General features: G+C 37.1%; 1 protein-coding gene across 1 annotated transcript in view; it reads right to left on the bottom strand.

Moving 5' to 3' along the window:
- LOC135553887 (NLR family CARD domain-containing protein 3-like) overlaps positions 1-12,550 on the bottom strand; it is a 30,764-nt gene extending 18,214 nt beyond the window's left edge. The window contains 2 exon segments of the mRNA XM_064985813.1: positions 3,288-3,656; positions 12,268-12,550. Of these exon segments, the coding sequence (XP_064841885.1) occupies positions 3,288-3,656; positions 12,268-12,329 (431 nt within the window). The 5' untranslated portion in view covers positions 12,330-12,550.
- Positions 12,551-13,970: the final 1,420 nt, after the last annotated feature.

The following is a 13,970-nucleotide window of genomic DNA, read 5'->3' as shown; positions in this document are numbered from 1 at the left end:
TGGGTACCTGCTTCTATTAACCAATGAGGAGATGGCACGTGGGTACCTGCTTCTATAAACCAATGAGGAGATGGCACGTGGGTACCTGCTTCTATAAACCAATGAGGAGACCAATGAGGAGATGGCACGTGGGTACCTGCTTCTATAAACCAATGAGGAGATGGCACGTGGGTACCTGCTTCTATTAACCAATGAGGAGATGGCACGTGGGTACCTGCTTCTATTAACCAATGAGGAGATGGCACGTGGGTACCTGCTTCTATAAACCAATGAGGAGATGGCACGTGGGTACCTGCTTCTATTAACCAATGAGGAGATGGCATGTGAGTACCTGCTTCTATAAACCAATGAGGAGATGGCACGTGGGTACCTGCTTCTATAAACCAATGAGGAGATGGCACATGGTACCTGCTTCTATTAACCAATGAGGAGATGGGACATGGGTACCTGCTTCTATAAACCAATGAGGAGATGGCACATGGTACCTGCTTCTATTAACCAATGAGGAGATGGGACATGGGTACCTGCTTCTATAAACCAATGAGGAGATGGCACATGGGTACCTGCTTCTATTAACCAATGAGGAGACCAATGAGGAGATGCAGCGTGATCTGCGTCTCAAATAGAACTGACTTCCAGATGTTAGTTAACGTGTGCACGAGCAGTGTGTCATTTTTAATAACGAATTTCATTAAGCGACGCGAGCGTTGTAGTCAGTCTGTCAGCCCCGCTAAAAGGCTGGTGTCGTTACTCTGCCTCTCCGGGGGATGTTGAGGTAAATTTACTAACCGGGAGGGTTGAATGATGTAATTACTTGGAGGGCTGGAAGACGCACTCCAGAGGTTGTTTACTCGCAATATCAGATATTAAGATTATTTTATAATGAATGTTTACGGTGGTTGAGCTTCTGACTAGTGATTATTTACCCGACGTTCAATACCTGCTATTGAGGCGCCCTGAAAATAATATTCAAAAGTTCGGTCCTTGGACACAGACGGGTTAAACACTAAAGTTACCGTCCATCTAGTGAAGAGAGGAGAACCGGACAGAGGTAGCCAGCATTCGTCAACGAGAGAGGAAGAAGCCTCACCGGGATTTAACAGGTGGAAGAAACAACCGGGGAGCTCCATCGGTCCACAAGAAATGCAGACAGCCGGTGATGATGTAGTGGTAGCTATGGTAACTAGGATGCTGCTGGTAGAGTAGCTAGCTAGCTTACCGAGCTGTACCTACTAGCCAGGATAACTAGGATGCTGCTGGTAGAGTAGCTAGCTAGCTTACCGAGCTGTACCGACTAGCTAGGATAACTAGGATGCTGCTGGTAGAGTAGCTAGCTAGCTTACCGAGCTGTACCGACTAGCTAGGATAACTAGGATGCTGCTGGTAGAATAGCTAGCTAGATTACCGAGCTGTACCGACTAGCTTGGTTAGTTAGCAGGTCGTTCGTCTGTCCCTCGTCTCGATGATGAATCTGGTGAACCACAAAATGAAACAAGGATAGAGAGTGAAAGAGATCTGGCTACACTCACACTGTCCCTGACCGTAAAGAAAAAAGCAAATTGAACAGTAAACTTCGGTGTCTCAACACTGTAACAAACTCCGTCGTTATTCCCCAAGATCACCTCAGTCTACTCTGCGCGTAACCGGCTTGGCGCCACACCAACGTGGACGCGGACAGTTCTGTACGGGGACGCGGACAGTTCCAGAACACAGACATGAGCAGTGCAACACAATCAACTGAACCCAGTCTTTACAGTGGGTAACATTGGTAATATTAATTTTTTATCATTATGTAAAACAAACATTATGTTTTTTTATAACAATATGTTGAGATCAGGGACCATACCCACAAAGTGTCTCAGAGTAGAACATTGCTTGTATAAGTGCTGAGAATAAAGACAGTTTACACTTATGGGTATAAATTAAAGCTATGCATGAAGTCTCTAGTCCCACCTCGTCAGCAGATATTTAGGACACCTCGTGAGCTGTCCTAAGTAGTTAAGAGTTAACAGCAGGTGTCTTGATAATACTGTAGAATAATGCAGTGAGTCAGTGGTTCCTGTTCCACATGTAATTGCTTTGTAGTAGTTTATAATAATGTTTTATATTTCTATATGATCAATCCATTAATAATGTAGACCTACATGCAACAGCAAGTCTTGTGCTTTTGGCAATGATTTATGTATAATACTTATGTAAACAAGTGATAACATGTTTGTCTGCATAGCATTTTGTCTTCATTTTAGCAGATTAATTCATGCTTATTTCTGAAGATTAACTCAGGTTTTCACCCAGCGGCTAAAGAGTTGGAGCTGTGGTTGTATGACCTATGGCTGAACGGTGGCTGGTTCGAATCCCGGGCCGGGTGCTGGAATAAATGGGTGGACTTGTTCTGACCACTGGACCCACATCGCTGCTGGGTTCCCATCCTCAAAACAGGAGCCTTTTGGTTATCAGAACTCTACAGGTTCACTGAACCCAAAAATATATAGAACTTTTAGTGGTTCCATATATTAAGGAAGTGATAGAATCCTTTTTGGCTCTATAAGGAAACTTCTTTTCTAAGAGTGTAAAATAAACACGTTGTTCTTCTGATGAATTAATTATCTACATCATGTTATTTCAAGTTCTCCCTTTGGAGCGCAACATCACGTTGTTAAATAATAGTCCTAAATTGGGCATGGCTACAAATGGGGCAGTTGAAGGCATCTTGGGTGTAATATGAGTTTGATGAAAATTAACATTGTTGCAACATTGTAGGCAACATTATTGGCAAGGGACTTGATGCCTACTATGCCAAAGCTATTTAGAGTTGTTAAACGGGTGTGAAGAGTGTGTTGATATAACGGTAATATTGTAAAAATTCTGCTTGTAAAAACAATCAGAATTGGTAAAAAAAAAATGCATTCCATTATATTAGTCAATAATTAAGAGTAGGCAAAGTGGTCATGTCATGTGAAAATTCTATCTAGAACCTGATTTAGCAGATGCTCTTATCCAGAGTGATTTACAGTAAGTGCATTCATCTTAAGATATCTAGGTGAGACAACCACATATCACAGTCAAATATACAGGATACAAATATTACATTTCAGCTAAACAATGGATATATAGCGTTTTGCGAAGAAACTCATTTTCATACACATCTAAAATATACTAATAAAAATCTGAGGACAGTAATTGAAGGTACCCAAGAACAACTATTTCTGATTAAAAAACAAAGGTGAAAAACTGTGTAAATAGCATTTTGGACATAAACACTCAATAGTTTTTAAACACAATCTCACCTCTTAGGTTTGATGTCATGTTCCACAGACAGTCTCATTTTAGAGGCAGGGCCCCCCTCCTCTCTCTCCCCAGAGAGACTCATTTTAGAGGCAGGGCTTCCCTCCTCTCTCTCCCCAGAGAGACTCATTTTAGAGGCAGGGCCCCCCTCCTCTCTCTCCTCAGAGAGACTCATTTTAGAGGCAGGGCCCCCCTCCTCTCTCTCCCCAGAGAGACTCATTTTAGAGGCAGGGCTTCCCTCCTCTCTCTCCCCAGAGAGACTCATTTTAGAGGCAGGGCCCCCCTCCTCTCTCTCCTCAGAGAGACTCATTTTAGAGGCAGGGCCCCCCTCCTCTCTCTCCCCAGAGAGACTCATTTTAGAGAACTGACCCCTAAACAGAGATCCAACATGTTGGTTGTGGTTAATATGGTGACAACTAATTACTGAATGTCAATTGTTCTCATTTATTAACTATCTCTTATAAAACAATTACTAACAGACATAGAAACAGTCAGAAGATGTAATGCATCACATGAATATGTAGTTGTGACATTTCATCTCCATGGCAACTGTCTCTAATAATAATAAGTCACAGTTTGATAAGGTAGTTCTAGACAGTACAGCAACAATAATAATAATAAGTCACTGTTTGTTAAGGTAGTTATAGACATTACAGCAACAATAATAACAATAATAATAATAATAATAATAAGTCACAGTTTGTTAAGGTAGTTATAGACATTACAGCAACAATAACAATAATAATAATAAGTCACTGTTTATTAAGGTAGTTATAGACAGTACAGCAACAATAATAATAATAAGTCACTGTTTGTTAAGGTAGTTATAGACAGTACAGCAACACAAGGTCATGTCTCACACTTATTTTTATTAATGAAAAGTGGCTATTTATTGTCTTTCAATCTGTTATTTTCTAAACGTATCTGAGAATGTAGACAGAAGGGCTAAAACGGACATGATTGATCTGAGGAGGAAATCATTGATCCATTCAGAAAGGTTTTATGCATCAAGTTAGTGATATGTTATATTATGTAAAGTAGACTAGGTTATAATGTATAGTAGTGGGTTGTTAGTGATATGTAGATGTTATATTATGTAAAGTAGACTAGGTTATAATGTATAGTAGTGGGTTGTTAGTGATATGTAGATGTTATATTATGTAAAGTAGACTAGGTTATAATGTATAGTAGTGGGTTGTTAGTGATATGTAGTTGTTATATTATGTAAAGTAGACTAGGTTATAATGTATAATAGTGGGTTGTTAGTGATATGTAGATGTTATATTATGTAAAGTAGACTAGGTTATAATGTATAATAGCAGTTTGTTAGTGATATGTTATATTATGTAAAGTAGACTAGGTTATAATGTATAGTAGTGGGTTGTTAGTGATATGTTATATTATGTAAAGTAGACTAGGTTATAATGTATAGTAGTGTGTTGGTAGTGATATGTAGATGTTATATTATGTAAAGTAGACTAGGTTATAATGTATAGTAGTGGGTTGTTATTGATATGTAGTTGTTATATTATGTAAAGTAGACTAGGTTATAATGTATAATAGTGGGTTGTTAGTGATATGTAGATGATATATTATGTAAAGTAGACTAGGTTATAATGTATAATAGCAGTTTGTTAGTGATATGTTATATTATGTAAAGTAGACTAGGTTATAATGTATAGTAGTGGGTTGTTAGTGATATGTTATATTATGTAAAGTAGACTAGGTTATAATGTATAGTAGTGTGTTGGTAGTGATATGTAGATGTTATATTATGTAAAGTAGACTAGGTTATAATGTATAGTAGTGGGTTGTTAGTGATATGTAGATGTTATATTATGTAAAGTAGACAAGGTTATAATGTATAGTAGTGGGTTGGTAGTGATATGTAGATGTTATATTATGTAAAGTAGACTAGGTTATAATGTATAGTAGTGGGTTGTTAGTGATATGTAGATGTTATATTATGTAAAGTAGACTAGGTTATAATGTATAGTAGTGGGTTGTTAATGATATGTAGATGTTATATTATGTAAAGTAGACTAGGTTATAATGTATAGTAGTGGGTTGTTAGTGATATGTTATATTATGTAAAGTAGACTAGGTTATAATGTATAGTAGTGGGTTGTTAGTGATATGTAGATGTTATATTATGTAAAGTAGACTAGGTTATAATGTATAGTAGTGGGTTGTTAGTGATATGTTATATTATGTAAAGTAGACTAGGTTATAATGTATGGTAGTGGGTTGTTAGTGATATGTTATATTATGTAAAGTAGACTAGGTTATAATGTATAGTAGTGGGTTGTTAGTGATATGTAGATGTTATATTATGTAAAGTAGACCATGTTATAATGTATAGTAGTGGGCTGTTAGTGATATGTAGATGTTATATTATGTAAAGTAGACTAGGTTATAATGTATAGTAGTGGGTTGTTAGTGATATGTTATATTATGTAAAGTAGACTAGGTTATAATGTATAATAGTAGTTTGTTAGTGATATGTTATATTATGTAAAGTAGACTAGGTTATAATGTATAATAGTGGGTTGTTAGTGATATGTAGATGTTATATTATGTAAAGTAGACTAGGTTATAATGTATAGTAGTGGGTTGTTAGTGATATGTTATATTATGTAAAGTAGACTAGGTTATAATGTATAGTAGTGGGTTGTTAGTGATATGTAGATGTTATATTATGTAAAGTAGACAAGGTTATAATGTATAGTAGTGGGTTGTTAGTGATATGTAGATGTTATATTATGTAAAGTAGACCAGGTTATAATGTATAATAGTGGGTTGTTAGTGATATGTTATATTATGTAAAGTAGGCTAGGTTATAATGTATGGTAGTGGGTTGTTAGTGATATGTAGATGTTATATTATGTAAAGTAGGCTAGGTTATAATGTATAGTAGTGGGTTGTTAGTGATATGTAGATGTTATATTATGTAAAGTAGACTAGGTTATAATGTATAGTAGTGGGTTGTTAGTGATCTGTTATATTATGTAAAGTAGACTAGGTTATAATGTATAGTAGTGGGTTGTTAGTGATATGTAGATGTTATATTATGTAAAGTAGACTAGGTTATAATGGAAAGTAGTGGGTTGTTAGTGATCTGTTATATTATGTAAAGTTGACTAGGTTATAATGTATAGTAGTGGGTTGTTAGTGATATGTAGATGTTATATTATGTAAAGTAGGCTAAGGTTATAATGTATAATAGTAGTTTGTTAGTGATATGCAGATCAATGTCTATACCTCGGCTATAGCCTACATATCATAGATGACCAGCCTAAACCTGTTCAGATCAGTTCACATAATGTTATAGTCCTACCAGTAGCAGGACAGAGAATGTACTGTATATAACCTACATATCATAGATGACCAGTCTAAACCTGTTCAGATCAGTTCACATAATGTTATAGTCCTACCAGTAGCAGGACAGAGAATATACTGTATATAACCTACATATTATAGATGACCAGCCTAAACCTGTTCAGATCAGTTCACATAATGTTATAGTCCTACCAGTAGCAGGACAGAGAATATACTGTATATAACCTACATATCATAGATGACCAGTCTAAACCTGTTCAGATCAGTTCACAGAGACCATCAGGTTTGTCAGCATGATAAGTGATCGTAGTTCAAACCTACTCTGACTATTTAATGTCTGACATCGACTAACCTTATAATAGTGTGTAGAAAGCCAAGACCACCAAGAGTTTGCCCATCTTTCCTACGTCTCAACACTTTTATCTGACTTCTAATGTACTGAGAAATATGTGCCACAGTTTCAACAGCCATTTTATAACTGCGTAGGCTACCAACATACTTTTAATTTCATATGAGGAAATCACATAACTTACAGTCACTGGTGCAGACGCCTGTTTTCTTACAGATGAAGTAGCTTTCATGGACAACTCATTCAAACAGCCTAAACAACAGTAAATACAAGATGTCAAATCGTCAAAGGAGAACACATGAAAGACAGGTATTTTGCTACAGATGTAGGATCTTAATTTGAGACAGTTTACTGAAGCAGAACAATTATGTGGATTATAATTAACATTTTAAAGTGGAAAGTGGAAATGACAAACTTCAGAAGCCTTTTAAAACATCAAATACACTGCAAGTTTTAGTTTTCCTGCAACAGGGTGATCAAATTCAGATCCTACATCTGTACAGAGATGATGTCTTTATCTGAAAAAGGAAGTTTGAGTTATTAGCAATGAAGTTGCAACTGTCAGCTGCTGTAAACCTCTGTGATTGGATGTTATAGACCCCAATCTGAACAGTTTCTTCCCCGTGGTTATAGCCTTTAGCTCTATGCTCAGTCTACCTAGTTCAATATATTGTTGTACGTAAACTTTGTGCAAACTCCACCGCCTGTATTCTGTCTCTTAATGTTTTCTTTCACTAGCAGCACCATGTCACCATGTTAAATAATGTGTACAGATGTAGGATCTTTCCAACTCTGATGACACGTCATTGTGATGTCATTAGTTACATTTCAACCTGTTGATGAAGGCAAATAGAAGGCTGAACCCAGAAGACAACTCTAAATCAACACTTACTGATATTATCCTAAAATCCTTTCACTCATATTATTGTGTCTCTTTGTTCAACGAATGTGGGGCAGCCTGTGCTGTTAATATAGTTGAAAACAGCGGGCAGGGAGGTCAACACCCTACGTATTGCACCAATAGGGTTAACCCACATGGTGGGAATTGTTACCTGGCTCACACAAAAGCATGTCTCAGACACCAATGTAGCAAAGAGCGGGGCAGGGAAGTGAACCCAGGTTGCATGTGTTAAAGGCCAACAACCTACGCATCGCATCGCGCCATTGGCATCAATTAGGTTAAGTAATAGTTGGAATTGTGACATGGCTCATTTAGAAAGGAGTGAGGATCACTACACTATAAAGGAACTATGATACAATTACATTATCATTTGAAATGTATAGGATCTCTACACTATAGAGGAACTATGATACAATTACATTATCACATGAAATGTACATTATCATATGAAATGTAGAGGCTCACTACACTATAGAGGAACTATGATACAATTACATTATCATATGAAATGTAGAGGATCACAACACTATAGAGGAACTATGATAGAATTACATTATCACATGAAATGTAGAGGATCACTACACTATAGAGCAGGGGTGTCAAAGTCAAATGGACGGAGGGCCAAATAAAAAATTTAGCTACAAGCCGAGGGCCGGACTGTTCGAATGTTCATTGAAAAAATTTTAAATGACGCATATAGTCTAGTGAACCTAATTGAACCTACTGAAAACCTAACAAATATATTCCAATATGATCAGATAAATAAAGCAATATTTTCTTATGGCTCTGTCAGTAATCTTTAATTTTCAACAGACACAAAAGACAAATTTCCTTTATATAAAAATCCCCATAACATGAACATTAAATGAAAGAAACCGGTATTCAAGGCACCATCAGTAGCCTATATTTTCTATTTTAGCAAAAGTGGGCTAAATTTACTTCAAAGAAAAAAACAATAATAGCAATTTTCTATCATCCACTCAACTGAAATATTTTTAAAATATAATTGGATTGAAATACAATAAAATAAAGTGCAAAAATCTATTAATCAAAAACAACACTTTGTTTAAGGAGAAGTAACATGCAGTGAAAACAAATATTAAACTTTAACTTTTAAACTTGAACTGAGTAAAAACTCTAAATATGTGATTGCACAGTAATGTTCACTTGTTTGAGGTTGAGGGTGATACTTGGTGGTGTCCCATCTTTTCCACAAGTTCATCAATGTTCGGGGTAAGGCTCTGAGCTGAGGAAATCCTCAGAATTGAGTGGAGGTGTTCAGCAGTAAGTCGACTTCTGTGTGATGTTTTGTTCAGGTTCATCAAAGAAAAAAGTTGTTCACACAGGTATGTGCTGCCAAACATAGACAACGTTTGAGCAGCCTGGATGCGCAGCTGGGGCATTGTGTCGGGGAGGAAACGGGCGAACTCCGCAGCACCCACTGCCGCCCCCTCCGTAAATGGCCGGGCTGATTTAGCGATCTCTTCTGCCAAAATAAAACTGGCCTTGACAGCAGCCTGGCCTTGTGATTTGGCTTTTTTGAACAGAGCCTGTCGAGATTTGAGGCCTCGTTTTAATTCCTCTGCCTTTTGTAGCCTTTGTTCCATGTCCATATTCTTGTTTTTGTCCGCGTGTTTCGTTTCATAATGTCGTCTCAGATTATACTCTTTCAGTACCGCCACACTTTCTCCACACAGAAGACACACAGGTTTTCCAGCTACCTCCGTGAACATATACTCCGACTCCCACCTTGTTTGAAACCCCGGTTCTCAGTGTCCACCTTCCGTTTTGCCATTTTTGATGGGTATCTGAAAGTTAATTTTACTGTGATGCTGACGACTGCTGTGCCAATAAATATTGAAATGAAGCAGCCTACTGCTCGGTGTGTCACCGTTGCATTGTGGGAAATGTAGTATTGGTGCGTGTAAAAGATCTGCGGGCTGCCGGCTTGCTGCGGTCTGCGGGCCGGTTCTAATAATAAATCAAGATCATCCCAGGGGCCGTAAAAAACCTTCTCGCGGGCCGGATGTGGCCCGCGGGCCTTGACTCTGACATATGTGCTATAGAGGAACTATGATACAATTACATTATCACATGAAATGTAGAGGATTACAACACTATAGTGGAACTATGATACAATTACATTATCATATGAAATGTACATTATCACATGAAATATAGAGGATCACTACACTATAGAGGAACTATGATACAATTACATTGTCACATGAAATGTAGAGAATTACAACACTATAGTGGAACTATGGTACAATTACATTATCACATGAAATGTAGAGGATTACAACACTATAGAGGAACTATGATACAATTACATTATCATATGAAATGTTAAATGTAGAACTATAATATATGAATGTTGACATATTGAATTTGACTTGACCACGTCCAGTCAGCTCCATGTTGTGTGATTAAACTGACACCAACCTGTCTCAGTAGAAGTAGACTGTTAGGAGTGTTTTACTTCCATTCACTATACTAACATTACACCAGACATTTAATTTATCTACTGTTAGGAGTGTTTTACTTCACTATACTAACATTACACCAGACATTTAATTTATCTACTGTTAGGAGTGTTTTACTTCACTATACTAACATTACACCATACATTTAATTTATCTACTGTTAGGAGTGTTTTACTTCCATTCACTGTACTAACATTACACCATACATTTAATTTATCTACTGTTAGGAGTGTTTTACTTCACTATACAAAAATAACACCATACATTTAATTTATCTACTGTTAGGAGTGTTTTACTGTCATTCACTATACTAACATTACACCAGACATTTAATTTATCTACTGTTAGGAGTGTTATACTTCACTATACAAAAATAACACCATACATTTAATTTATCTACTGTTAGGAGTGTTTTACTGTCATTCACTATACTAACATTACACCAGACATTTAATTTATCTACTGTTAGGAGTGTTTTACTGTCATTCACTATACTAACATTACACCAGACATTTAATTTATCTACTGTTAGGAGTGTTTTACTGTCATTCACTATACTAACATTACACCAGACATTTAATTTCTCTACACACTTTACAATAATCCCTGGCAGGATTCTCACCTTGTAGCCTGAATTCACAACCAGAACATGTCAAGACATTGAGATATTTTCTGTTCTGTTCTGTATATTCTGATGGATGAGGCCTGAGCTGGAATGTGAAGCTAACTGAAGCTGGCTAACTTTAGAAAACCAGTATATCTAGCTAGTATCATAGTTTACCCCTCAGGCTACAATCAGGTTTCAGCATCAGGCAGCTATCAACATGCCGAGTCGTAGGCTACAACCTGGGTTGTATTCATTAGTTTACTCCACAGCCAACACTTTTAAATGGCACTAATGAATACACACAACCTGTTTTGAGGAAGTGTAAGTTGTTGTTAGTCTCTCCACAATATTTATTTGTCTCTTTCACACAACATACCTTCCTGAGTGAAAAGCGTTAACAGTCGATTAGAAATATAAAATGTTTGTTTGTTGCTTGTTGTGTTTTAAGTCTGTTTTGAGAAGACAAGTCTATAGACCAATGATACAGTACACTCTTAGAATAAAGGGTTCCAAACAAATATTATTTTGCGTTCCAGGTAGAACCCTCTGTGGAAAGGGTTCTTCATGGAACCCAAAAGGGTTCTACCTAGTACCAACAAGGGTTCTACAAAGGGTTCTCCTATGGGGACAGCCAAAGAACCCTTTTAGATTCTCGATCGTGTAGGAGTGATCACCCTGGGGCACACAGATGTGCACAGAACAAATTCACCCCACGCATCTAATTAATATCAAAAACATTTAAGGAGAGTAGGACTATTATAACACTGTCCACCAACAATATCATCAACTATATGAACACACATAACAATATCATCAACTATATGAATACACATAACAATATCATCAACTATATGAATACATTTAACAATATCATCAACTATATGAATACACATAACAATATCATCAACTATATGAATACACATAACAATATCATCAACTATATGAATACACACAACAATATCATCAACTATATGAATACACATAACAATATCATCAACTATATGAACACACATAACAATATCATCAACTATATGAACACACATAACAATATCATCAACTATATGAATACACATAACAATATCATCAACTATATGAATGCACATAACAATATCATCAACTATATGAATACACATAACAATATCATCAACTATATGAATACACATAACAATATCATCAACTATATGAATACACATAACAATATCATCAACTATATGAATACACATAACAATATCATCAACTATATGAATACACATAACAAGATCATCAACTATATTAATACACATAACAATTGTCATCTTACCTTTTATCTCTCAATAGAAACAGAGTCTGGATGATCATCGGGTCGTCAAAAGTTAGTTTCATTTGCTCTGCTCATTTACATATCAGGTTCTGCCTGTTCTCTCTCCCTCTCTCTTTATAGCTCTTACAATGTGTCTTGGAATACATTCTACAACTGTCTGGAACTCTATTCTTCTGTCTCTCTCCATTACTTTCTCTGTGTCGTCTGTTGCTGTCTCTGTGTCTTGTCTGGTGTCTCTCTCCATCATATCATAGTCTGTTGCTGTCTCTGTGTCTTGTCTGGTGTCTCTCTCCATCATATCCTATTCTGTTGTTGTCTCTGTGTCTTGTCTGTGTCTCACTCCATCACCAGAAAATGTTGAGGGTTAGGCCTGCTACAATACAACATTCACAACATGACAACACAACTACATAACACCATTAAATACAGTTGAGGGTTACTACAATACAACATGACAACACAACTACATAACACCATTAAATACAGTTGAGGGTTACTACAATACAACATGACAACAGAACTACATAACACCATAAAATACAGTTGAGGGTTACTACAATACAACATGACAACACAACTACATAACACCATTAAATAGAGTTGAGGGTTACTACAATACAACATGACAACACAACTCAAAGTGTTTCTATCAAACAGAAAAACAACAATAAATCTGGATCAACACATTTAGATTTCTAGATGCTGCACTTTGCTGTTTCATTACCCAGACAGCTGTTTAAGGTCAGACCAAGGCAGAGTGTAGTATCAGTACTTAGGGGTTATAGGTCAGACCAAGGCAGAGTGCAGTATCAGTACTTAGGGGTCATAGGTCAGACCAAGGCAGAGTGTAGAATCAATACTTAGGGGTCAAAGGTCAGATCAGTGGTCACGGTTAATATGCATGGAAAAACAAACAAACTTTAAAGACATTTTTCTCAGATTCACTGTTAGTGTAGATGCTGTTTGTCTCTGTAGGACAATAGATCAGGTGGCTGTTTGTGTAGATGCTGTTTGTCTCAGTAGGACAGTAGTTCAGGTGGCTGTTTGTGTAGATGCTGTTTGTCTTTGTAGGACAGTAGTCCAGGTGGCTGTTTGTCTCTGTAGGACAGTAGTTCAGGTGGCTGTTTGTCTTTGTAGGGCAGTAGTTCAGGTGGCTGTTTGTGTAGATGCTGTTTGTCTTTGTAGGACAGTAGTTCAGGTGGCTGTTTGTCTTTGTAGGACAGTAGTTCAGGAGGCTGTTTGTCTTTGTAGGACACTAGTTCAGGTGGCTGTTTGTGTAGATGCTGTTTGTCTTTGTAGGACAGTAGTTCAGGTGGCTGTTTGTGTAGATGCTGTTTGTCTTTGTAGGACAGTAGTTCATGTGGCTCTTTGTCTTTGTAGGACAGTAGTTCAGGTGGCTGTTTGTGTAGATGCTGTTTGTCTTTGTAGGACAGTAGTTCAGGTGGCTGTTTGTGTAGATGCTGTTTGTCTTTGTAGGACAGTAGTTCAGGTGGCTGTTTGTCTCTGTAGGACAGTAGTTCAGGTGGCTGTTTGTGTAGATGCTGTTTGTCTTTGTAGGACAGTAGTTCAGGTGGCTGTTTGTCTCTGTAGGACAGTAGTTCAGGTGGCTCTTTGTCTTTGTAGGACAGTAGTTCATGTGGCTGTTTGTCTCTGTAGGACAGTAGTTTAGGTGGCTATTTGTCTTTGTAGGACAGTAGTTCAGG

This window comes from Oncorhynchus masou, chromosome 14 (assembly GCF_036934945.1).
Source record: "Oncorhynchus masou masou isolate Uvic2021 chromosome 14, UVic_Omas_1.1, whole genome shotgun sequence".
NCBI lineage: Eukaryota > Metazoa > Chordata > Actinopteri > Salmoniformes > Salmonidae > Oncorhynchus > Oncorhynchus masou.
The sequence above is the reverse complement of the archived record's forward strand: the minus strand, read 5'-3'. Positions and strand labels throughout refer to the sequence as shown.